We start from the raw sequence: 27976 nt of genomic DNA on the forward strand, positions 1-27976 counted from the left end.
GCATGTAGACATTTAAACAGATAATTGTGATATAATGGATAAATGTTCATGTAAACACTGAAGACTCACTGGAAATTTTTGAATATATACAAAAGTAGAAAAAAATACATGAAGCCTTATGTATCCACCATCCAACAATAGTTTCAACATAATAAAGACAATCTCCAATAAATATTTTTAAGCTATGATTCTTTTTATTATTTAGGAAGGTAATTTTGGAGTAAGAAGAAGCTGTTAGTAGAGAAACGAGTTAGGAGGTAATTACACGGGTTGAGAGGTCTGTACCAAACTCATGGGCCTTATGTATAGAGAGGAGGCTCCAAATGGAAAAAGACTTTTGAAGTAGAATTGACAGGGTTTCTCAGCTGTAATTCATTGTAATTTTTTTCAGAAATAAAATATAATCTTTCTAAATTATATTTTTAGTAGTGGACTTCAAGAAATTCATTGAAAGAATCTGAGGGAACTATTTTAAAGAACTAAGATAATTGATTTTTAGACCTTTAGAAAACTTGCTAAATCTTTTACAATTCAAATATTTTATTTGGCTCACTTTTGCAGTTGTATCGTGACAATTCATATGAAAAGGGTAAAATATACCTAACTGAGAGAAATTTGTATCTATTATACAAGGATTGACAGAATTTTTCTTTTTTTATTCTATGAATCCATTTATATTAAATATCAAGAATTGCAAATCTATACAGACAGAATGCAGATTGGTAGTTGTCAGGAGCTGGGGAGAGGGAGACACAGGGAACAACTGCTTAATGGCTATGGGGTTTCCTTCTGGAAATGCTTGAAAATGTTTTGAAACTAGATAGAGCTGGTGGTTGCACAACACTGTGAATGTGGTAAATGACACTGAATTGTTCACTTTCAAATGGTTAATTTTATGCTGTATGAATTTCACCTCAATAAAATAAATACATGAAATTTTTAAAAAGTAAGCTTTTGTTAGTGAGGAAGAAAGGAAAGAATATTGGGCAGCAACCACTAGTCCTAGCATCGCATCCGTTTTTTTCAGTGGGCAGATATTTATTTATTTTAATTAATTAATTAATTAATTTTTTATTGCAGTAACTTTGGATTATAACATTATATAGCTTTCAGATGTACATCCTAATATATTTCAGACTCTGTGTAGATTACATCATGTTCTCCACCCAAAAACTAATTATAGTCCGTCACCTCACATGTGAGCATAATCCCCCCTTTTGTCCTCTCCCCTCCCCCCTTCCCTTATGGTAACCACCAACCCAATCTCTGTTGCTATGTGTTTGTTTGTCGTTGTTTTTCTACTTATGAGTGAGATCATACCGTATTTGACTTTCTCCCTTTGACTTATTTCACTTTGCATAATACCCTCAAGGTCCATCCACGTTGAAGGATTGACAAAATTTTTAAATTGCTCTTGGAATATCTTTTTTAAACATTAGTCTTTAAATTTAGAAGCTTTCAAAGTGTCTTAGGAATACTAGCTAGGTAGTTACATGAAGATATATTTGTGATTTATTTAGGTAAGGCACCTGTTGTGTGAAATCCTACATTTTGTGCTTTGGGAAAATTTTTCTTTTAAGTGAGGAGATAGCCTGTGTTCTCAATGAACTTTTAGGTAAAAAAATTGTTGAAAATATTTTGAACTTATTATAAAACAGCTAGATCTCTGTATTAAAATAAATTGAAACTTTTATGGATAAAATCAGAATTCAGGTAACTAAATATACTATTAGAAAGCTATAAAGGAAAAATTTTTAATATTAATTTGGAATTATCAGGAAAAATAAGGATAATATGGAAAAGAAAACTAAAAACAGATTGCGTAAAAAGTTCAGTAAGTGAAGTCTTTATATGAGATTGGAATTCAGGTGTGTTAAAGACATAATTACTCCGTGAAAGAAGTGAGCAAACTGGAACTGAGAGAGAGAGAGAGGAAGAGGGACAGAAACAGAGGAAGAGAGGAAACATTTGTGATGGGAAGACTTGGAAAAACCAAACTGAAAGTGTTGACAAGATTTGTTTTATATGTTGAATATATTCAGAATGGTAATGCTGGTGACTTGAGTATTAAATTATTTAAGGAATTTAAGGTATTGGGCAGAATTGTTGCTGAATAACTGCTTCTGGTTTTGAAGTTGTGTAGAAGCTGTTGAGACTTTTAGACTAGAAAAGCATAGTGTTGACCTTGAACACTTAGGTATAAAAGTCAACTTAGGTAGTAGGAAGGTTTTCTAACCAAAAAAACTAAGTGAACGTCTGAGGTGCAAATTGGGTACTGGTTTATTATAATTAATAAAGCCATCCTCAAACTATTCATTCTCTTTTATTAGAATATCAGAAAATCAATACACATTTAGTAGGCGTTTTGATTGTATTCTTCATGGCTATACTTATTAGCAAAATGGGAAAATATGGGGATTTTTTTCCCTTTTTTTGGTGAGGAATATTGGCTCTGAGCTAACATTTGTTGCCAGTTTTCCTCTTTTTGCTTGAGGAGTATTGTCCCTGAGCTAGCATCTGTGCCAATCTTCCTCTGTTTTCTATGTATGTGACTTGATGAGCAGTGTGTAGGTCTGTGCCCAGGGTCTGAACCTGCGAATACTGGGCCACCAAAGCCGAGTGTGTGAACTACTACACCACTGGGCTGGCCCCCAGGAAAATGTGTTTTTAATCAGTGGTCTTTCACCCTAACTGAGCACCAATAAACTGCTGGGAAAACAAAATAAAACCTAGACTCTGAGGAAACCTGAAGATTAGAATCACTAAGCGTGAACATCCATAGCTTCCGTCCTTTTCACATTAATATAATGTTCCATTCTTTTCAACTGAGTAAAACACCCTTCAAAAAATAAGCAAATCAAAACAAAATGTCTGGGGGCCGGTCCCGTGGCGGAGTGGTTAAGCTTGCGTGCTCCTCTTTGGTGGCCCAGGGTTTCGCCGGTTCGGTTCCTGGGCGCGGACGTGGCACCACTCATCAGGCCATGTTGAGGCGGCATCCCACGAGCCACAACTAGAAGGACCCACAACTAAAAGTATACAACTATGTACTGGGGGAATTTGGGGAGAAAAAGCAAAAAAAAAAAACAAACAAAAGAAACTACAGTTAAAAAAAATGTGCTCTTGATGTTCATAATGACCTTTAATCTATCACTTTTCTTGAAATTTTTCTTTATGTAGCTTATTTAACTTAATATAAAACCTAGTTTTACATATCTAGGTGTTCTCATTATTGGGGGAAGGAGAAATTCCCAACTTTACTTGATGCCACGCCATCTTTTAGTTCCAGTTGTACCTATTCCCTTTTCTGAGAGAACCTTTTAAAATGGGTCAAGCGGCTACCCTCTCCTTCTTATATCTTCTGGCCATCTCCTTCTGCTTCCCCTCTATCAACATTGTCCTAATTCCGTCAGTGACCACTCACTGTCATTCAGTGGCTTTTCTTCTCATCTCTTGATTTCTCTGTGGTTTTTGTTAGAAATGACACTTTCTCTTTGACACTCTCTCCTGGACAGCTTTAAAAATAGAAAAAATTCTATGCCTAGATAGTTTCAAGAAAAGATGCCTCTTTGGAGGTAACTGGATGAATGCACAGCAGCTTTATGATCCTATTAAAGTCAATGAGAATGTTTGCTTTTAAAAAAGCATTCCTTCTTCGTTTAGCCTTAATAGTTGATCATATTAATTTCATAAACCTATTTATTCATTCATTTGTCTGAAATGTATTGAATGCCATCTGTGTGCCAGGCACTGTTCTACATGCTTGGGGTACATAGGTAAAGAGGACAGAGATTTTTGCTCTTGTTTATATTCATGCGTTAAAAACAACCTGATTACTATATGTTTAGTATATATGTCTGATTCATGTGTGATTTTTTTGAATAATTAGATATCTATCTTGTTTCTAGCACAGAGTTCAGCATGTGTCATAACTAGCTGTCTATTTCCAAGTCGCTTGATAGCTGTAGTTAATGTTGTATTAAAGCAATGCCATATGTAGTTATATTTTTATCAGAAATATTGAAAGCAATAACTATTTCTATAAATTGCTTTTTTGCTTCAGCCTCCCTGATCATAGATGTATACTAGTGGCATTTGGCTTAATATCCGTCAGTACCTCTTAAGTACGAGGGTGCTGTGTGCAATATGATTACTGTATCATTACCAGGATAATCAGTAAATGAAAGCTGTTAATCCTGCATTGTTATGAATGACCTAGTTCTTTTTAAATGTTAGTCTGTAAAGATAAATAGTGCCTAGGTTTTTAAGAGAGGAGAAAAGGTTTTTTTCCATTATGCCTGGCCAAACAGATGGCTGAGGGTCAGCTGGAAGCTGAATGTCAATTGAGTTGCATCATGTTATGGTAAAATATTCATTAGGGACTGTTGACTATTAACCTTAAGGGGTCTGTATATGCATATGTATCTATGCGTGTATGCATGTGTAGGAAGAGATATTCCAAATTCAAAACCTTATGTAAGTCATTATACAAAATAATCTGAGCCAACATAATATTTAGTCAAGCTATTTGTCTTCTTCATTCTACCTACAGTATTGGAAATATATTGTAGTAGGACAATTAGATATTAGGAGGCTATTGCAGAGGTCTAGAGTGAATAGAATGAATAGAGTTGGTGGCATTGGAAATAGAAATGCATGGATTTTGGAGAGGTTGGGAAAATAAAATGCATCAGACTTGTTGATGAGTTAGTAATGGCTTATAGGGCAGAGAGTAATGTCAACAGTAATTCCTAGCTTTCTAATTTGGGTGGATTATGATGATAGTCACTGAGATGGGATACTCTGGAAAACAGCCAGGTTTGGGGAGAAAGAATTTGACTTCACCTTTGAGCATGTTGATTTTGAGGTGCCTCTGGAGCTCAGAATACATGGGCATAGATGATAATGCCCAGAGAAAAGAGTGAAGAAAATTGGATCATTGAGGGAAGGAGTAGAGAGACAAAGAACTTGGAACAATTAAGAAATTAATAGAGGAGGAGCAATCTGCAGTGGGATTTGTGAGGGGAAAAAGAGAGTGCTTTGTCATTGAAGGCCAGGGAAACAAAGTGGTCAACGGTGAAAGGACTGAAAAATGTCCATTGAATTTAGTGGCATAGAGAGAAGTCATGTATTACTTAAGTGAAATCTTTTTTCTGGGAGAGATAGGGACCCATGTTGAGCTGAGTTGAGGAATGAGTGGGAGGGGAAGAAATAGAGATAGAGAGTTTACAACAACTTTTAAAAATTTGATGTGCAAGGTAGGAGACACTCTGATAGCTTGGGGATTTTGTGGGGTTGAATAAAGTTTTCTTTCACATGAGGGATGTTTATTGGAGTTTTAATAGCTGTAGACACACGGTGATGATGTATTGATCTCTATATAACATATAGCATACGATGTATTTAATTATTTTGAATTCCCCTTATATATTATGGGAGTCATAATTCAGAATATTTTGCATTTAATTTCAGGGGAAATGAGCTTACCGCTTTGCACACTGTTGTTTTTAGTTAACTCACTTTTTTACACTAAGAGTGCAGAAACCTCAGCTACCCACAAACCATGTATGTTTTTCCTGTTCAAAAGTGTAATCAGAACCAAATAATAAATTATGAAAAAGATCCTTTTATGATTGATCCTGGCTGTCTTGTGGCATAATATTCCCTTGCTAATCATGAACTCAATTGGATAGCGAAGAAGTGACAGCTGGAAGGAAGCTCTAGGTGTCACCTAGTTTCCTTGGGTAAATCTTCTCAAGAATGAGTAATGCTCTCTCTCTACTTGACATGTTTTGTGGAACGTGTTTAGCTATGGTATTTTACAAATTAACTGAAGTTGTATTTTACTTAAAGTCCATGAGAAAAATTTAAAGAATTCAAATGACTTTTTTTGTGTATGATTATAAAAGCATTTAAGATCTTTGTAAATATTTCAAACAACAAAGGAAAATAAAAGGAGTACTTTCCCTCTTAATTCTATACGCACATATTTTGGAATATATTCTTCTGTATTCTCTTCCATTTATGTTAAAAGCAGGTTTTGAAATAGTGTGTGTTAGAGAGAAAGAAAGAGAGAATGAGTATTTAAAATAATATTATATATACTGTTTTGAAACCTGCTTTTTTCACTTAGCAGCGTAACTGTATTCTTTAATAGTGCAATAGCATGTTAAATCATACAAGCTCTACCTTTTTTTACTTCATTTTGCTTCAAGCCTATCAGTATTGTTGGTTTAGGTTCTTTAACTCAACAATATAAAGTTTTCTTTGAAGAAGCTGAAAGAAAGGAGAATAGATATAAATCTGTTGATTTATCAAAAATATTAATGGGGGGCCGGCCCAGTGGCACAGCGGTTAAGTGCGCACGTTCTGCTTCTTGGCAGCCCGGGGTTCACCGGTTCGGATCTCGGGTGTGGACATGGCACCACTTGGCAAAAGCCATGCTGTGGTAGGCGTCCTATGTATAAAATAGGGGAAGATGGGCATGGATGTTAGCTCAGGGCCAGTCTTCCTCAGCAAAAAGAGGAGGATTGGCAGTAATTAGCTCAGGGCTAATCTTCCAAAAAAAAAAAAATATATATATATATATAAATGGGATGAGTTTACTTGAATTTTTGAGTAGAAGTTATTACAGTTTTCCCAAGATAGCCAGATTATGACAGTATGGGGAAACATGGAACATATTTCAGAGGAAGGGCATGCCAAACTGAGGTCTTGGCTGGAGGTGGAAGAGTGTGGATTAGCTAGAGAAGTAGGTGAAGTAGATGGAAGGCTAATTTTATTTATTTATTTATTTATTTAATTTTTTTGATGAGGAAGATTGGCCCTGAGCTAACATCTGTGCCATCTTTCTGTATTTCATATGTGGGATGCTGCCTCAGCATCCTTATACCTTGAAATGCTGCCTAGAAATATATAGTTAACACATTCATTATTATGAATAAGTTCATAGGATGATTAAAAAACTAAATGAGAAGAGGAAAAAACTTTCCTTGATGGTGGAATAACATGGTTCACCAATAAAGAAAATGAGACCAAGAAAAAAAGTTAAAGAAATCACCGAGCTTAAACACTACTATTATTTCATGCCTCCCCGCTGCCATTTTTCTCTTGAGCCAGGCTTACAGTTTTAAACTCATTAATATACTTTCCATAACAAAAACAGTTTAGCAGTGGTGAAGGGAGTATGAATGGGTTATTTTCTTGTTTTCTCAGGCACAGCAACCTTGGTGCACGACCGAAAGGGCTCTCCACTCTGGTGAAGAGTGGCGTTCCTGAAGCGTTGAGGGCAGAGGTGTGGCAGTTACTAGCAGGCTGCCATGACAACCAGGCAATGCTGGATAGATACCGACTTCTCATCACAAAGGTAGGAAGCTCTTTTCGTGCTATTCTCATGGGACAACATATTAAATAAATCTTGCTATCATAGCTCCAAGAAGTCATAAATGCTTTGTACTTCTTTCAAAACTGTATTGGTGTCGTGCAGTGAACAGTTCTGCCTTTTGTTCTGAACGCTTGTTTGACGGGTTTAACAATGCACTGTGGTCATCTATGAACACTATGCCTTGGCTTTCATTTTGTTGTTCCAGTGACTTTATAATAACTATTTACCAAATTGGAATATATTTATGTTTCAGGTGATTTCAATTAACCTTTCTTATTGTATGAGATTTATATATAGTTATATATATGTTATATATGTGAGATATATATAGTTATATATAGATTATATATAGTTATACACAGTATAATTTTTCTCTTTATAGTTTTAAAATCAAATTAACTTAAAGTTAAATTAAAAGGCCTTGTTTGCCTGTGTAACCTTACACTTAAGTGATGTGGATAGTTGCCCAGATGTGGATAGTTGCCTTATTCTGTCAGGAACCCTGAGTTCCAATGTAAATTCCTTTGCTTATGTCCAAAAAACTGACTTTAGAGCATAGGTGAATGTAAATCCTCAATCCTAGACTTTCTTCTTAGGTCTCACCTCCTAAATTCTTAATCTACTCTAAATCATGAATTTTAAAATAATAGTAACATTTTGTTTGTTTTTTAAAAAATCTCTATTCTTAAATGAGAGATTTTTGGTAACCAAGACTTTGTTCCTCAGGATATATCAACTTTGAAAATTCTTTAGCCCCTCTAATTCCTTCTTCCTTTCCTTTCTTTTTTGCCTTCCTCCCTTCCACAAATATTTTCTAAGTGCCCAGTATATTCAATCACTGCTAAATTCAGGTTTTTTTTTTTTTTTAAAACCTTTATCATTTTTTATGGTTAGTGTTTTGTGCAGTGGGATGTACAAGAAGATCCATTGATGTAGGGGGGATGTCTAAAGTTCCATTTGGCTTTTTAAAATTAACACAAAAGGATATTAAGCTGTACTAATATTTGGTGTGCCACGGTACTGAGACCTCACTAGGTCCTTGGGTCCAATGACCATGTGCCCACGTGGTTCAGGAGTGACCTGAGTGAAGAATGGACTTGCACACTGTGGAGTGGAATGACAGTGGTGCTCATACTCATGTGCTCACTTTCAGAGCACTGCAATTTTCTTGTAGTTTGCACGTGCTAGATTAAGTGGATTTTAATCTTCATTGGATGGATGAGTGGTTTAAAAAGATTGCTGTCATAGGATGTTACATATCAAGATATTTTTAAAAAATACACCAATCTGTCCCTTCAAGTAAGAATTAGTGTTATGATAATAGATGATAAAGCAACTCAGTTTGGAAATAAACTCATGTTCTAGAGAAGGACATTTGAAACATTTGGCCATTTAAACATCACTGTGATTTTATCACTGAAAACTGCATGTGTGTGTTATTATAAAACCCTTAACTTCTTCTTACGTAAAAACCAGAATCAGAAATTTCAAATATGTTTAAAACTTGTACAGATATTTGCAGAGAATTTGGGGCTGTTTGTTAAAAATATAAAAATACAACACCTTCTGATTTATTCATAAGAATACTTTGAGAAAATGAGTAATTTCCTAGCCAGATTTCAACAAAATGATTGATGGGTGGGACTGAAAAAAATGATGCACCTCTACTGGGTCTATGGATCTTTGTAAGTCTTTTTCAGATGTGATAATGGTTAGAACTATGAGTCAAAAATCTGATGTTGAAAGAAGTTTTAAATTGTCTCATAAACTGCTAAACAAACATATTAAATATAAGGACTCGTGTGATTCTCTTTATATGAAATGTTCACAATAGGTAAATCGATGGAGGGAAAGTAGACTAGTGCTTGATGGGCTGGGGGAGGGAGGAATTGGAAGTGACTGCCAACAGGTATGGAATTACTTTTTGGGGTGATGCAAATATTCGGGAATTACATAGTGATAGTGGTTACACAACATTATGAATGTACTAAAAGCCACTGAATTGTACACTTTAAAATGGTGAATTTTGTGTTATGTGAAGTTTATCTCAATAGAAAAATTGCACAAAATAAAAATTTTAGAATGACCCATATTCAATATTGAATAATATGTTTGTAGTATTTTTGTGAAGTAAAAGTTTCTTCATTGTCTTTGTGTTGTTTTACATTCTATCTACATTTCTGTGCTTTATAGTATCTATATTATTACAGTAACTCATGCCTAATAAAAATAATAAAATAAATATATATATATTAGATGTTTATGCTTAGAAAAGTCTTTATTGATGGGGATATCTGAGTGAAAGTATCCAGAGTGTATAACTCTGGATGTCAGATCACTTTTTCATATAAATAACTGACTGTATAGTACTTTTAACGGCTGCTCATGGGATAGCAGCTACTATCACATCTCTTTCTCCATTAAGAGGATTTGTTGATTCATACCTTTTAAGATTTCAGACTTTGGGAGAAAAATAAAGAATAGTCTCCCATAATATTATTTATGAACTCCTGACAATTTAGTATATGTTCCTATCTATGATAAAAGTTTTACCATATATACCAAGCACCGTGGTAGTTTTGAATATACAATTTTCAGGAAGAATTTTAAGACCAAGAGACAGAATGGTAAAGAATGTTTTCATTGAATAAAATGTTCCCAGACTCCTTTCACTCCAGGGTTCTGGCTGTGATTTACTTTCTGCCAGTGAAGACTGGAGGGAGGCAAAAACCATATTGTTCTTCTCTGGCAGTGGTGGGCAGATCCCCGGGCTTTGCAGTTGTGAGATTTTGCAGCTGCCTCGGCATTCCATTCTGAATCACCTGCCTTCATTCGTAGTTGCTGTTTCTTGCAGTTTCCGAACTTGAGTGGCAACAGCAACCTCCCAATTCTCCATACTTTAGCTGTGGTGGCAAACCTAAACGCCACCAGTGGTGTCCCCAATCTTTTGGTCTTCCAAGTCTTCTGGTGTTTAAGTACGTAAGTTCCTGCGTTAAATCCTTTTTGAAATACGTAGAGTAAGTTCTGTTTCCCTCACTGAACCCTGTCTGATATACTTGGCGTATTCTTGTCACCTTCTTGTCACAAGATGGCTGCTCTAAGTCCAGCTTTGTGTTCAGAAAAGAAGAGAAGAAAGACAAAGGCAGCCAAAGCTTGAGGCTACAGGAAGAGTACTCCAGACTGCCAAGTCTGCCCAAGACTTCTGATATCAACTACAAGTTTGGGGGTCTCCAGAGCCACTCTCACTTCATACCAGCTGGCTGCCAATTTGGGGGTCCCCATAGACTCCCTCAGAAGTATAACAAAGTATTATACTTATGATTACAGGCATAACTACTTTATTGCTAAAAAATGCTAACCATTGTCTGAGCCTTCAGTGAGTCATAATCTTTTTGCTGGTGGAGGGTCCTGTAAAAAATGCAATATCTGTGAAGCACAATAAACTGAAGAGCAATAATCGAGGTATGCCTGTACAGTTTTTTTAATAGCAAAAGCATACAAATCAGAATCAGCTAAAGTAAGAGATACATAGGACAGAATCTGAGAATGAGAGGATTCCAAACATGAAGCTTGCATTGTCCTCTGGGGCACATTACCCTCCCACCATCAATGTGTAGTAGTACATGGAAAATCACCAACCCCGGAAGCTCACCAAGCTTTGGTGTCTAGAGTTTTTGTTGGGGTTTTATTACATAGGCATGGATTGAATCATCGCCCACCTGGTGGAACTCAATCTTTAGCCCACTTCTCTCCCCTCCCCTGAGGTTGAGCTGATATCACCTGTCTCTTTAATCGCATGGTTGGTCTTCCTGTCCTCGTCAGCCCCCATACTGAATCCTCTTATTGGCATAAAGTATCTAGGGGCCCTCCATGAGTGTCTCATTAGCATAAACTATCAGACGTGGTTGGAGGGGCTCACCATGAATAACAAAGACAGTCTTATCATTTGGGAAATTATAGGGGTTTAGAGGTACCTCCCATGAGCCTGGACTGAGGCCAGACCTCCCCTTGGCATATCTGAACGAAGTCTGTCACCCTTTTAAAGAGCTTTCCTTAAAGCCCCAAACAGTAACTTCCACTTAATCTTTTTGACTAGAACTCTGTTACATGGCTACTATCTCCATGGAAAGCTTGGAAATATTTAAAATGAGTACATTGCTATTCTCCTTCATCCACTGAAATATGGGTTTTTAATAGGGAAGAAAGAATATATATTGGGTAGATACCTACCTTCTCTGGCACACCTGCCTGTTAATAGTGGCAATAGTTGAGATTTGTTGTGGAAGAATTTATTATAAAAAGTATGTAAACCCAGTAGCGTATATATTTTAGAATGGCAGATGTTTATTAATTGCCACCTGAAATTGACTAACAATGTATAGTTTAAGATAGTATAATAAATATTTCCACATTTGGTTTTAAATCAATGACAACCTAAGATTTTTAATGTTCCTATTGTTAATGCAATTTATCAAAAACAACATTTTCATACAAACCATATAGAAATGTGTGGCTCTGATGACATGCCTTTATTCATGTTCTCAAGTCATAATACTTCTATGCGAGGATGTACAATGTATATTTAATTTCATTGTCTTCCTTGGTTCGTAGCCATAGATGATGATAATGAGATGAATAATATCAATATTTAAAAAAAGATCATGTCCTTTCTCTATGCTTATGGATAAAAATGAAACAGCAAGTGCTTTTAGCCAAGAGTACATGTATGTACTCTGGTGGTGAATACATATGAGCTTACCAGCCACTCAGTAGAAGAAACGTGAACTCCCAGAGGATTTTCAGTAAGAAATGCCTGCATTTTTGGTACTTTTTGGTCATCATTCAGCAGCTGGTAGTGTCTTCTTTTGGTCCAGTTAATTTTTACTGTCTTCTTAAGGGAATAGCAAGATTTCAAGATCAGTTAATGAAATGTTTCAGCTTAAACAAATAGAGTTGCTTCATAAAAACCCTACCAAAAGACCTCAGGTTATATAGGGAAGAAGGAATATGAAATATTTATAGAAAACTTACTTAAGATTTGGCTTCTATGAAAAAGTAGTTTATCATTTAATTCTATGATGGTGGTGTCCTAGTCCAGAATTTGAAGCAACAAATCACATTCTGAAGCATTCTCTTCAGGTGTGGCAGCATACAACCAACAGGCTGGATCCAGCCTATAAAATGCTTTATATAACCATAACTACAACAAAGAATAACATATGTCTGGCTCACACTTGTAATTTCTGTTTTGCCGTAGACTTACTACTCTTTTTTACTTACCCTCTACTCTTCTTACATTGTAATACCTGTCTGGTCCTCAAATATATTTGATTTTGTGACTCCATTATATTGCCATGTCAACCATTGCCTCAGAGGAGGGGGTTATCATTGTGTGCTTTTAGTTGATTAGTGTCTCTTTCACCAGTAGACTCTAAATTCCAGGGGGAGCAAGGACCACAACTGTTTTACTCTTTATTTTGTCCCTCCCAGGGTCATTTGTTGACTTATTCATATAATCCTTTATTTATTCTTTTTTTTTTCTTCCCCTAAAGTATAAACCTTATACTGTGTTAGGTTGTGAGTAAAGCTGGTAAAGTATGATGCAGTGTCTTTTTCCCAGGAATCTTATCATCTAGTTGGGGAGAGCTGTAAGCAATGGGTTAATTTAAGCAGCTGGTCCTGGTATACTAGCTTCTGTTGTTTTTGCAGGGAATAGGTGGAAGCCCCCAAGAATTACTGGCCCAGAGAGTTTGGCAATGACCAGTGAGGCATGTGGATTGAGTCCGTTGCAGTCTTAGTAGGTCAAGACTAGGGTAATACTGAACAAGGGAGAGGACTGAGATTACACTGTGGAACAGTCACACTTTCTGGCCTTTTGTTTGGAATGTAATCTACAGAAAATAAAGGTTTACAAATCTTTTTGATGGGTGGGAAATGACTATAGGGACTGAAGGTTTAAAAAGGATGAAAAACTCTGGACTAGATTCAAGTGAAGATGAACCAGGACAGGAGCTGCAGACTGATAACCTTAATCTAGAGCCAAGGACCAAGCAGGACCAGCCACAAGAGTTGTTACATCTAAATCATGGGGAATGATATTGACCCCAATGCGAGCATCAAAAGGAGTGTTCAGGCACAACTTACCTTGGTAGTAGCAGTAGCTCTACTTTAGGAGCAAATGTTGGTGCTCACTATGGAGGGAGACCTTGGGTTCAAAGTTCAAGGTCTGCTGCTTACTAGCTTGTGAGCTTGGGCAAGCTCCTTAACTATCCTCAGTCTCAATTCCTTCATTTGTAAAAGGGGCTTAATAATACGTATCTTACAGTATTGTTGTGAGGATTCAGTAAGACAGTTCATGTAAAGTACTCAGAGCATGCCTAATACATGGTAAACACCCTCTAATGATAGAGGGTCTATCTAGCGATAGAGGAAAATGATAAAGCAGTATATGCTTAAATACTAAATGAGTGGCACAGAAAAGTACTATAGGAAATATGGAGATTACTGTGGGTTCTTGAGATCTGTGCAGGTTTCATGACATGCATTTGAGAAATGAAGAGAAAGAAGGAAAACAGGATATTTGTAAAACTCTATTATCTACTTGTGCCACTAATACATTCTTTAATTTATCAAACGTTAAGATGTCTTTTGTGTTAGACACTATAGTAAGCACTAGAAATATAAAGAAACACTTTTACCCTACCCTTGAGGAGTTTACAGTGCAGCGAGGGAGGCAGTGAAGAAAGCAGAGAAAAGGTGATAACGTGATTAAGTGCTGTGACAGAGGTGTGAACAAGTTGATGAGGGAGCACAGTGACTGGAACAGCCAACTATGGGAGCAAAGAATAGGAGGATATGTTTAGGCTGAAGCAATGCCATATATAAGACACAGAGTTGTGAAAGGTCCTGCCATGGTCAGAAGTTGTGGGAAGCTCAGTATGATCCATGGGGGCACTCTGCACTGTGAACTCTAAGTGAGCAAGGACTGTGTCTGGATATTGCTCGCTACTATAATCTCAGCATTCAATGCTAGGACTGCCCTCTGGCAGAGTCTAGAAAATACTTGCTGAGGGAATTAATGGAGTGTATGATGGGCATTACGTCTAATGCTTTCATATGCCCTTTCTGTGTAAGCATGACAACTTCAGTGATATAATTCCTGTTTTTACCATCGAGGAAATAGGAGGTGCAGAGAGATTAAGAGACACAGTTACTACATAGTGGAGTCAGTATTTGAACCCATATATTAGAAAACTCTAAAACAGAAATGAAGGGGCTAGGGCATTCCTACCATTTGTCTTTTAAAGATCATTTGGAAGGAAAAACCTTGTATCTTTCCAATCATTAATCATTAAGAGTAATAAAGAAAAGGTTAAAAAAAAAGCAGTACTCTCTTTTCTTTATACTATTCATTGTAGGGAAGTGAAATTATAATTTACTTTAGAAATTATTTGTTTCTATTGGAAAACATGTATAAACCTTCTGAGTGATAGAAAACTTCCAAACTGTATTTTATAGAATCAGTAATAGAAAAATTCTAAAGCACCTAACTGCAAGCCATCCCTTTTAAGATAGATTTTACATCATCTGTCCTGAAGTGAACTTGAGGCTTCAACCACAATCTGCTGCTACCTGATTTCTACCAGAGGCTGAGGGAACACCACTGTTGATGAATCAGTGGTGGACTTGCACCACATATTTCTGAAATCTTAAGTTCTTTATTGCTTATCATTGAGAATTCTCATTACTCCTATTAAATTAGCATTCTTTATAATTTTGAGATGATCTGAAAGAATGATAGAAGGATTGTGACCCTGCTGCCCCTGTAGAAATGAGCAAACAATTTAGAACTTCTGAACTGAGGATTAAATCTTAAATGCTGCCCTGAGGAGCCACTGAGTAATGATCACGGTTTTTGCATATTATGAGCCATTTGACACTGGGGAGGTTGTGTGTGCTTTAGGGCAACTTGAATTTTATGTAGCTTTACAGAACTGTATGTGAAATTTCAGTAATTACATGGCATGTGTGGTATAGTTATCCATCAAGTCTGCTGATTACTAATTATATAACATGAGTAAATATTAAGATTATAGTTCTCTGCTCTTTTGTAGAAGTGATCTAATTTATAACATTCCTGCTTTATACTTTGCTAACATCAAAATAAGCTTTAATTGATAAGCTGTCAGAAATAACATTATCATAAGCCATTTCTCCCTATCATGTGAATTCTTTTTTTCCCAAATGATTCTTCTCTTCAAGAAGTCTATATGTGTTCGTACACACACACACAATTTCTTTTTAAAGGATTTAAGTTCTAGTGCTAGATTGACTTGGATTTGAGTCTTACCCCGCCATGTGTTAATCTGGGATCTTAAGAAGGTATCCCAACTTTTGAAACCTCATTTCCATCATTTGTAAAGCAGGGATAGTAGTAGTACCCACTGAGATTGTTGTGAGAATTAAATAAAATGATAGTGCTTTGCACATGTTAAGTATTCAGCGTTAACTTCTATTTTTACCAGTATGATATTACATCATGAATGTGGTAATAGTAATAATGGATATTGGTGTCAGTGTATATTTCTACTTTAATATGTGTGTTAGACAAATTCCAGTCACATAGTTTTCATAAGAGCACATGATGTAACAGCTGATGGAATCTTTTTAGAAGTATGAAGTATCAGATTTTCTTTTTCTGTTTTTTTGGGTTTTTTTGGCTGGTGAATATCATGGAATATTTGAATCCTAAAACTTGACTTTGTAGTGATTATATGAGTTATTATTTTAGTGATTATGCATGTTCAATTATATCATAAAGTCAAATAATCTCTAAAAGCTACTGCTAATGACTGTCTGATATAATCAAGCTTCAAGGCAGGTATTAATCTCATTCACTTATTAATGCACTCATTCATTCAGTAACTCTTTATCGGGCATCTGTTATGGTTTCTAGGGCTATGTAGATGAAAAGAATTCACACCCTTGAAGAGCATCGCCTTGGGAAAGGCAGGCCTGTACACAGATAGATCATGTATGTTATGATACATGTTAGAACAGATATCTTAATCATGTGTGAAATACCAAAGAGGTAGTGACAGCTCTGCTTGGGTGAGCCAGGGGAGACTTCACAGGGAAGATTATAGATGTCTGAGCAGGGAGGAGAGGAGTGCAGGATAGGAGTAGCTTACGTAATGATTTCGCTGCCAGTTAGTGACTTAGCTTGGATCCGAGGGAGCCTCAGAAGGTGAAATCAGTGTGCTCCTTCTTTCCCTCCCTCCCAACACAGTTGGCCAAGTACATTTACTGTTCATGGATCAATGCTTGTCCTCTTGTTAAATCGGAAGAATGTAATACAATAGTAAATACATAGAGTAATCTCTGTTAGAATAAAGATCTGAAATGAAAAACCTCAGAAAATGTCATATCAAAATGATATCACAAGAGAATATTTAATTGGTCACCTAGGGTTGATGTAATGGGATTTTAACAAGTAATATTATAGTTTCTACTCAATAAATGTTTGAGTACCTATTGTGTGCCAGGTATTGTGCTAGGATGGATACATAATTTTTAAAATCAATGAACTGAAAAAATACCATCTATTGGTTAACTATAAAACAATATAAACTTGCAAAGAAGTCCAGTTTTATAAACTACAAAGAACATGCGCTCAAACCTCTGTCAGGGAGCAGAAAGGGCAATAGTTGCAAATATTACTTTGGTAGTTGCTGCCAAAAATCTTTTTTGGGATATAAGTAAAAAACAACCCTGAGAATGACCTGTTTTAAGACTCTGCAAATTCTCTGCTTTCTTGAGCATTGTATGGACAGATAAAGCTTCACTGTGTTTATTCTTGTCAGATTATTGGTAGTGCTCAGAGTAAAACCTGTCTTCTCTCTGTTCTCCAGTGTATTATTGTAGCAGATGGCTTTTAATAAAACATGTAGCTAAAGAAAAATTTTTACTCTATTTTGGTGGAATGTACTATAATTATAATTACTGGACACTCTCAAGAGGAAAAGCTTAAATTGGTATTTTCCTTATGATTGAATAACATTTAGTGAGTATTTAATTCAAAAGTCAAATTATGGTATCAGTTATGTATTTTTTTATTTGATAGCTTTTCACAACTGAATTAAACTCTAAATCATTTAGCTAGGAAGATGTTTGCTTTTTATTTATGTGGTTTATTTTTAAAAAATTCAATGCAGTATGTTAGTCAAATAACACTCAACACTAGATTTCATTGAGAGGTGGGATGTTCCTTAATTATACGGCTGCTCTGTTCTCTGTCATCACCTTGTCTAGTTGTAGAAAATGAGCTTTTTGATAGAATAGGATTATCCCGGCTGGTCTGTACCATTGGTATTTGTAAAAGCCACAGACTCTTGTACTGGTACATTCCTGATGTAGCCGTAAAATTTACAAAAATTTCTCCAAAAAATTTATAGTTCTTTAAAATTTATTAACCAAAAAATAAGGTGAGCAAGGAGAATGAAGAGTACTCATTGTGTTGTAATGTAAATGCCTTGAACATGTAGATACCAGAAGGTAAGAATTAAGAATTCTAAGAATAATTCTAAATTATCTAATTCTAAATAATTCTGAATAATCTAAGAATTATTGAAAGAGATCCTTTAAGAAAAATGTACCTTTTGTTTTCTTTTTTCTTACATAAGAAGGGTGATATTTCTCACTACATAATTATACCTTTGCTTATTATTATTTTTTTAATCCCATAATTTTTAACCAATTTCCTTGGTCCTCATCCCCTGAGGTCTTTCATTTTCTGTCATATCTATATTGACACCTGCATGTCAATAAAATTATATGTGAGTCTGAGAACCGAAAGCTTTCCCCCAAGCACTGACAGGTTTCTGTAAAAATATATTTTTTTTTTTTTGAGGAAGATTAGTCCTGAGCTAAGATCTGCTGCCAATCCTTCTCCTTTTGCTGAGGAAGATTGGCCCTGAGCTAACATCCATGCCCATCTTCCTCTTCTTTATATGTGGGATGCCTGCCACAGCATGGCTTGACAAGTGTGTAGGTCTGTGCCCAGGATCCCATCTGGCGAACCCCAGGCTGCCGAAGCAGAGCGCATGAACTTAACCACTGCACCACTGGGCCGGCCCCTAAAAATATATTCTTATTCATTTTCATGTACTTAAGTGATAATATGCTGTTTCTAGTAACAAATAGTTTTTCTTATCCTTTAAACATGGTAAATAGTTTTGAGGTAAATTAAGGAAACGATGATTTTCTAATTTTACTTTCCTTTTCATATTATGGAATTAGAATAGGAGTACACTATTTTGAGGGAAGACTTTTGGGTTATTGTTAAGCATAGATCATTTAGTGGCATAAAAGCTATATTTATAACTATAGAACTAAGGATAAGAGGAAAGCAGTAATATTTTTCTTAAATCTCACAAATTTTCAAGAGCATGGGATTATAGTCTGACTCCTAGATCCCAATTTCATAATAACTTTATTGACCTTATCTGCACATATTTTCAAGAGCATATTTATATTTTATTGGGTAATGTGGCATGATGAGCTTTCTCCAGGGATTTTGCTTTGACTTTGATTTACTTTTCCGCTCAAATTTATGTTTAGATATGTTTACCATTACTTAGTGTCAAGGTTAAAAAAAGGAGAGAGAGAGAGAGACAGCAGATACCTATAGTCAGGTACCACAAATCTGCCCTTCTCAACATATTATACGTTTCTGCTCATATTCTGGTAGCAGTTCCATTTTGCAGCTTCTTGCTTGATCACTTCATGAATCTTTCAGTATCTTCTCTTTCTCTTTTTTTTTTTGTCTCTTTATAGTTTATTTTTCTTTGTCTCTCCATTTATCTTCCATTCTCCTTATTACCTGTCTCCCTTTCTTAACTGTCCATAATGTAGCTCTGAAAAGAGGTTTTCAGTATTTTTTATTTTGTTTTTGTTGGGTTTAATGTTCCTTGTGAATTTCTCAGATTATGCTCCTTTTTAGTTGCATGGCTTTTTGTTGATTTCTAAACTGACAAGACAGTAGACTCTGTCCCCATGGAGAAGCTGTCATTTGGTACTCTGTATCCCCAGAGCCTGGCATTAGCCCTTAATAAATGTTTGTTGAGTGACAATATGAATTAAATTCTATAGGTCATTGCTCCACGATTAAAAAATAGAAGAGTGGTTAGTTGGCCGTGGCATTGTAAAAGTTGTATTCAAAGTTATGAATGTTGGGTTTTTTTAATAGAGCACTTCAGGTTGTAGACCAGAGCTGATTAAGTCAAGTCTCACTTTTTTTTAAATCACATCCAATAAATAGCTCTTTGGTACCAGGAACAAGATTAGTCACTGAAAAGTCTTTTTAATTTATTCAATTTTTTTCATTGTTAGATAATTACTTCTTTTGAGCTTATGGAGTAGGTATGTAATTGTTAAGCACACACAGAGACCCCAGTGTATAACATGGAGTATATCTTGTATTTCAAACTCATATCCTAGTTTGTTCTTTTTCCATCAAATGGAAAAACCAAAAGACTGATGAGTAAGGTTATTGTAGGCCTTAGAAAAATTGAGTTCCTTTGTGAAATTTCATGAGCTTCTTTAAGAAGGTACTAGATAAATACTGTGTTGGGGATATTATTGATGCTGCAAATCTTTTTTCAGACTTTAAAGCTTTATTCCATAAACTGACTTTTGATTTAATTAATATATTCATTCCATAGAATGTTTCAAACTAAGAATTGTAATTAATTCAACATATTCTGATTTTAAAAGAATTGTTATACCATAACAATTTATTATGATTGTCATTTGGTTCCTTTTTTATCTATATTAAATCATTACTTTTTCTAGATTCAGAATTTGTTTTATCAATAATACTTTATTAAGCATGGAATAGACTTTAATTTTTTACATATAAACATGTTTATTTCTAATGAATGAAGAATAGACTAGCTAAAAGTTTCTCAAAACTTTTTTATTCCTGAATTGGAATATTTTGGGTATGCATACTTTCTTGTTTAAGAGAGAGCTTTACTTGTTACTGCTGTCAGAATAATTCAGTCACTTCTACCCTTTAAAAGACTGATCTCTGACGTGTTTATGAAAACTACTTAATCTTTTAACAGATGACTAATCTTTTGAAGATGTCATCATGAAGCTTTTACCTTGATACCTGCAAAAATGATGTGAAAAGGAGCAATTTCATTTAAATCTTTAAGTCTTTAAATCTTCAGTTCTTGTTTGAAAAAAAGTATAATTGCAATTTTTAATTGAAAGCTTATCCTGTTTTCTCCCCATCTGTCTAGTTGGTACTTAGGTACTGTAAAGAAGGTTCCACTCTTCCTACAGATTATTTAATTGAAGTCTCTGTAGCTTTCTTGTTTTACTTTCTAGGGACCTCAGATCTTTGCTTTGAACGGTTTCAGAGCTCAAGTGTGTGCAAGGGTGATTTGGCTATGTTTACCAAATTTGTTTCTCATTTGGTCCTATAGAGGTGATCATGCAGTCAAAAGGAAAATTGATCTTTATTACATACTATTTAACATCAAGATTTTCTGAGTAAAAAAACTATACCAGAACTTTAAATTAAGGGTTGAAGGAAATCCCCTAAATAATTACATATTCTTTTTTTCTGTTGGGGCTCATGATATATCTTTCAATATTGACCTTTAGTTTTTCCAGCTCACTTCTACTGTGAAAAGACCCTTTCTCATTTGAACAGAAAACAGATTGAGCTTGATCCTAGGGAAAAGATGATACTTAGTAATACCATGAGGAGAATCATTGTTTGTCCCAGTGGCATAGTGTAGTCTTGTATTAAGTGTTCTGGGACTAATTAATCAGGAAATGACTCTAATTAGAAAGGAAACTGCTCATGAGCTGCTTGCTCAGGCTGTTTTATGGAAACTGTAGACTTAGTTACTTGCTCTCCAGCTCCCAGCAACATTCTTTAACTGCGTATGTCCCAGGTGAAAGAGGTAATTTAAGGATTTCTAGCAGACTTTATTTTCTAGTGATAAACCTTCATATTTAATGGACTTCTTTTCAGATGTAAATTTACATAATAACAATAATTTTGGGGTTAGAATATTTTGGTTGATCTGCAAGGCTTTTTAACTTGTAATCTTACCAAGTTTTTTTTTAATCCTGGGACAAACCATGCTACTCAGAAATAGTCTTGGTAGACAGCATCTGGGTATGTATGTAGATACATATAAATATACACAAACATATATATATGTCATTCACAATCAAAAAACATATCTGACAACTATTAGTGAATTTATTTTTAAATCATATTGGCATTTCTGTTAGCTTAACAGTTTATTTGGCTTAACTGAAGTCTTAGAGAATTACTATATAAAAGAGAGTATTTTAATTTTACAAGAGTATATGCATTATATAGCCCTGGTGGTCTAGTTGTTAAGATTTGGTGCCCTCACCACTGCCCTGTCCAGATTTATTTCCCGCTCAGGGAACCACACCACCCATCTGTCAGTTGTCATACTGTGGAAGCTGTGTGTTGCTGTGATGGTGAAAGCTATGCCACCAGTATTTCAAGTACCAGCAGGGTCACCCATGGTGGACAGGTTTCAGCCGAGCTTCCAGACTAAGACAGACTAAGAAGAAGGACCTGGCCACCCACTTCTGAAAAAATTGGCCATGTAAACCCTCTGAATAGCAGCACAGCATTGTCTGATATAGCACAGGAAGGTGAGAAGATGATACAAAAAGACTGGGCAGGATTCCTCTCTGCTGTACACAGGGTCGCTAAAAGTCGGGATCTACTCTACTGCACTAACAACAAATGTGCACTGTGTATATATTATATATCTTGTTTCCCAGGCATGTTTGTATTTGTGTGATGATTGTTATATCTAGCATATCAGGTATTTCTTAATTTACTACATGGTAATTGATTATGAACTACTAATCAATTTATAATTGTACTTTATAATTGTTCTTGATGTTGCTTTTGTTAATTTTACTCACTGTCTTTTGATATTTGCCCTAGTACAAATATATAAGTTTATTCATTTCTAAAGTGGGCAAGTACTTGGACAAATTAGGAAGATAAGAACTGGAAAGCTACCCTCGGTAAGGGTTGGAATTGTAACTTACCTCTCTTGTATCCTTCCGACCGTCCTCCTCCCACCCACTGGCACATAGTAAACTCTGTATTTTTTTTAAGCTGATTTGAGTTGTGGCCCTTTGGGAATCAGTTTATTCTGTGCTATTATTTCAATCAGTTATAGTTCAAGATGGTAAATCTTGTACAAATGGTTGCTGGTACAACACAATCTAATATTTACAAACTTTGTGGCATGCTTAGCCAGGGCAAACATCGTCTTGTGAGTTGCTTTTTAAATTTTTATTTAAATTATGCTTTTTAAATTGCGTTTTAAATGTAGATGCATTTCTACTAGACTTGTAGTTTTTTTAAACAAAGGAAGAAAAGGTTATTAACGAAAAAATGCGACTAACATGTTGTATGTGATGCATCTGATGGGAACAAGACAGTGTCGTGAACAAGAACAGTGTTCAAGCCAGGAGCCGTAGATTTTATTCAGGTTTTATATCTCTGGGCTTATTTTTGTTTAGAGTTTCCTTTGAACTTTGCCTATGTGAATTTGTGTTAATTTGTGTAACTCAGTTACTCAAATGTTCACCTTATTTGAAATATTGTCATATGTTTATTTAATACATTAGTTTTAAGAATTGATTTAGGAACATTTTTGTGACTTATCTGTGGATCAGATTGATTTCAAATAACAGTGTATCAGTTAATGCAGAAGTCTAAAAGTTTAAATACTCAGTCAAAGTCAAATGGAAGATGTATATTAGAATTGGAAATAGAAACTAAGTTACCTATAATTTATCTATGATTTCTGACTCTCTTTTTATTGTTTTCCGTTGAACATTGCTTTGAACATAAAGTCATAGAGAATGTTTCTTCTTTATGTTGTGATAAAACTGCAGGCTTATCAAAATTTTCATCAATAAATAGTTCTTCCAAATACTAAACACTAAAAGGCAACTAGCTGGCTTTTCAGAGGTAGCCTTTCAAATGCTGAGGCCTTACAGCACATGTGCGGAACTGGTTTTGCTTGTTGCCTGGGTTGCTCACCAGTGTTAGTACCTACCCTCTTTGGTGCACATGTGGCAATGGATGAAAACTGTGCATCACTCCATAATGATGCTGGACTGATCTAAATTAGACACTCAAATCACTTTTCTTAGGTAGCAGGTCCTGTTGAGATTCTGCAAGGTAGTAGATATTATTTCCACTGATATTGTTTATGGAACTCTATACAGAATGATTTTATTACCATATAAGAGGGAAGATTCTCTTGAGGCTAAATTCTGTTCAGTTTGTACCAAGTTCAGTGGTATCCTAAGTCACTGACAGTTCTTGAATATAGGGGTCCTCTAAAGGGTGGCATATTAATACTTTGAGAGAATAGTTACAATTAAATCATGACTATGCCTTTTTCTTCTGGAGATAGAGATGTTCTCTAAGAATGCCTGCAGCAGTGAAGTATCCTTGAAAACCAGAGAAATCCATGTCTTGTCTGGGTAATTTTAAAGGTTCTCGAAGGATTCCAGGATGCTTTATGGGCACTCCAAAGAGTCTTTAAGGAGTGCTTAGTCCCATAAAAATATGGCAGTAAAACTAAATGCCAACATATGTCACTTTGATCCTGTGAAGAGTATAAACTTAGAATACAGTCTAAGGTGCCAATTCCATACCTCTCTGCAAGTCTTGATTTAATTATTAAAGCACTGAATTAGTTCTTGATATTTTTCTTGGTTTGTTCGCATTCAGTTTTAATTTCACTGTTGCTTTTTTTTGGTCAGAAACATTATCTAGGAACAGATCTCAAAATTTAGCATGCATTCAGAACACCTGTGGATCTTGTTAAAATGCAGATTGTGATGCAGTAGGTGTAGGGTGGGACTTGTGGTGGGGCTTGTGCCTCTCAATTCTAACAACCCATCAGGTGTTACGAACACTACTACTAGTCCATGAACCACAATTTGAGTAGCAAGAGTCTAGGTCCTAGAAGTTAAACTCTAAAATGTTTCTGAAGTACTTTTTGAATGATTATTAAGGTAAGTGAATGTATGTAATTATTTCTGACTTATTTTAGTTAAGAAAGATAAATATGCTAAGAAATCACAATATAGTTTACTATTTACTATGAAGTAGTTTAAAAAACTTTTTGTAATCGTGAATAGCCTTCATTGTAGTAGAGAATTCATAACTGAACACTGTTATTTGTGGAAAGATGGACAGATGAGACAATATAGTTTAAAAACCAGAATAGTTATAGTTCCTTATGAAAAGAATACTATGTAAATAAATATAAAATGATAACCATGAAAATGGCTTAAACATGGTTGCCTTTTAGGGTTAAAATTTTTTTTCTCTTAATTTATGCTTTATGTAACATCTGAATCATCTGATACTTGGCTTTTACTTGATGGAAAAGAAAAAAGAAAAGTCAGAAAATCAAAGAAGTAGAAGATGATTCTTATGAACAGTTTTTCTCTCCTGGGTTTTGACTGTCCACTTTCGTTTGTGATTCAGGCTGCTTCTTTAATTCTCAAAATGTGTGGAGCCTTTTAGGTTTTCCGTTTGAGCCCAAAGAACAGGAATTAAATTTTACTTACATTAATCTTCATTCCTGTACTACTCAACCCATCACATTTAAAACCATAATACCTTTTACTTCCCAGGAAGATAAGTCCTGTTTCCCATTCCTTTTGTTGGGTTATATTGAGAGAAGAGTCTTTTAGTGAAAGAACCAACCACATTAATTTAAAATGTTCTATCATGGAGATAGTAGCTTAACAGAGAGTTTAAGCTTATTGGAGGGCTATTTTTTTTTTTTTTTCTTTTTGGAAATGAGTAAAGATGTAGCCAGAAAGATATTGTGACAAACATTCCTTTAGGAAAACCTGGCAAGTGCCTTTGCTGTGGAAATGAAGTGACACATACTAAATGCGTTAACTCGAAGAGCCTCTTTATTTGTATTACCTTTTAGAAATCACTCCTAGGAAGAAAATGAGTTTAGATATTATTCATGACATGTATTTGATCACTGACATAGACTTAATTGTATGAATCCTGAACATACTGTATATTAATCTAGATTGTTGATTTAGAGAACATTTGGTCGAATGTTACTAATTTAATTTGTAGGAGTGCTTTTTAATTGGCAATCATCATTCAAGAAATGTGTAGTGTTATTCTAAATTCTCAAGAGGATTTATAAATCAGCTTTTAATTTTCCTTTCTAATATGCCTTTCATCTCTCCCTTTTATGCTACCTAGTTTTGTCTGAGTATTCATTGTGGATTCAGGTTTTGTTGGACCTGAAGCATATAAAATTTTGGTCGGGGGAAGCTATTTCAGGAAAAGAATCTTTTTTTGCAAATTTTACAAAAGCATATAATAATATTAACATATTTCTAGGGACTCTTCCAGGGCAGAGTGAAGCTTAAGCTAAGCTTTATCTTCTGCTAGTATCACAAACTGGGAATATACTTTGTACTTTTTTCCTGTTGGAGTGTAGTCCAGTATAGGTGGAAAGAGCGTAGGTTTTATGTTACAGCTCGGGTTCGAATGTGGTCCTCCTTCATCTTCTTTGCTATTGCTAGAGTCCTAGGTACATCTTTGTCCAAGGCGACAACAGGAGCTTTTTAAATGATGTTCCCCACTTCCATTTTTTCACACAGCCTCCTTTCCTGTAGTCTGTTCTCCACATTTCAGCCAGAGAACTCTTTTTAAAAATGTTTCAGTGATGTCTTTAGGTTAAAGAACAAAATCCAGATATTTATTACTATTTTTGGTGCTCTTCATTCCTTCCTGAAGATTCATGTTTCTCTCTGCTATCATTTCCCTTGAGCCTGAAATAATTTCTTTAGCGTTTCTTATGGTGCAGGTCTCATGGTAACAAAACAGTTTCCTTTCATCAAAAAAAAAAAGCCTTTATTTTCCCTTTATTCTTGAAGAGTATTTTCCCTGGTTATAGACTATTGGGTTGACAGTTTTTTCTTTCAGCATTTTGAAGATGTTGTTCCACTGCCTTTTGGCTTCCATAATTCCTGATGAAAGTAAATGATCATTCCAGAGTGAATTTCACGGGCATGTGACCTGTGCGGTTGCATAGGGCCCACACTTAGAAGGGCTCTGTGCTTGGTTAAATTTTCTGCTGTTGCTATCTTGAAATTCTTAGTTTTGAACAATGAACCCTGTATTTTCATTTTACACTATACTGAAAATCACTGATAATTTTACACTGATACTCACAAATTATATAGCTGGTCCTGCATCATTTGAGTCGTTGTTCCCTCGTATGTAATATGTTGTTTTAAACTGGCTGCTTTTAGGATTTTCTCTTTCATTTGGTTTTCATCAGTTTTTGACTGTGATATGCCTCGACATGGTTTTCTTCATGTTAGTACTGCTCTGGGCTGCAGACTTTCTTAAATCTATTTATAAGTTTACGTCTTTCACCAAATTTGGAAAGATTTGGGGCATTATTTCTTCAAATATCTCTTACTCCTCAATTCTCTCTTCTACTGCTGGGATGCTAACTGTTGATATTGTCCCTTCAGATCCATGGGGCTCATTTTTTTTTGTCAGCTGTTTTTCCCTTCTTCTTCTGATAGGATAATTTTTTTGATTTATCTTAAAGTTCACTTACCTTTCTTTTTTCACCTTTATTCTAAGTCTATCCAGAAAATTTTTATTTTATGTTTCTATTCTAAAATTTTCATTTGGATCTTTCTCATATTTTCAGTTTCTCTCCTGAAATTTCTTCTCCTTGTATTCATTGCAAGTATAATTTTCTTTACATCACTGAGCATAGTTATAATAGCTGCTTATAAGTCCTTGTCTGGTAATTTCAACATCTGAATCATCTTAAGGTTGGCTTATGTTGAGTCTCTTTTCATTTGCAAATGGGTTACAATTTCCTGGTACTTGTTAGTCAAATAATTTTGGAATTCTCTCCTAGAAATTGTGAACGTTGTGAGAGTACTGGTTCTTTGTTTTAGCAAGTGTTTAACTTGATTTACCTCAAACTATATACTTTGTCTTGCCTATGGTGGTCAGCAGCCCAATTCTCGGGTTCAGATCCCAGATGTGGACCTATGCACCACTTGTCAAACCTTGCTGTGACAGGCTTACCACATAAAATAGAAGAAGATGGGCACAGATGTTAACTCAGGGCCAGACTTCCTGGGCAAAAAGAGGAAGATTGGTGGCAGATATTAGGTCAGGGCTAATCTTCCTCAAAAGGAAAAAAAAAGAAAAGAAGGAAGGAAAGAAACAGCCCTTCATAGTTTATAAGGTTTTTTCCTATATACTTTCTAATTTTATCCTTATGAAAACCTCATATAATAATGGGTTAGGCTGGTAATAGTTCTCCATTGATTATTGATGTGGAAATAGAGGCCCAAGGGAAGTTACATGAAATAGTCTTATATCAGTTAGGTATCCATTCTTCTTTTATTAAAGTCTGCTTTAAGATATTTTTCTTGGGGCCAGCACCGTGGCCAAGTGGTTAAGTTTGTGCACTCTGC

At 35.2% G+C, this 27976-nt stretch overlaps 1 protein-coding gene across 2 annotated transcripts in view; it reads left to right on the plus strand.

Moving 5' to 3' along the window:
* Positions 1-27976, plus strand: part of RABGAP1L (RAB GTPase activating protein 1 like) — a 666720-nt gene that overhangs the window by 175355 nt on the left and 463389 nt on the right. For both annotated transcript variants that reach the window (XM_046680643.1, XM_046680642.1), the window contains exon 13: positions 7213-7363. In XM_046680643.1, coding sequence (XP_046536599.1) covers positions 7213-7363 — 151 coding nt within the window. The remainder of the gene's footprint in view (positions 1-7212; positions 7364-27976) is intronic.

This window comes from Equus quagga, chromosome 13 (genome assembly GCF_021613505.1).
Source record: "Equus quagga isolate Etosha38 chromosome 13, UCLA_HA_Equagga_1.0, whole genome shotgun sequence".
In the NCBI taxonomy this organism is placed as follows: domain Eukaryota; kingdom Metazoa; phylum Chordata; class Mammalia; order Perissodactyla; family Equidae; genus Equus; species Equus quagga.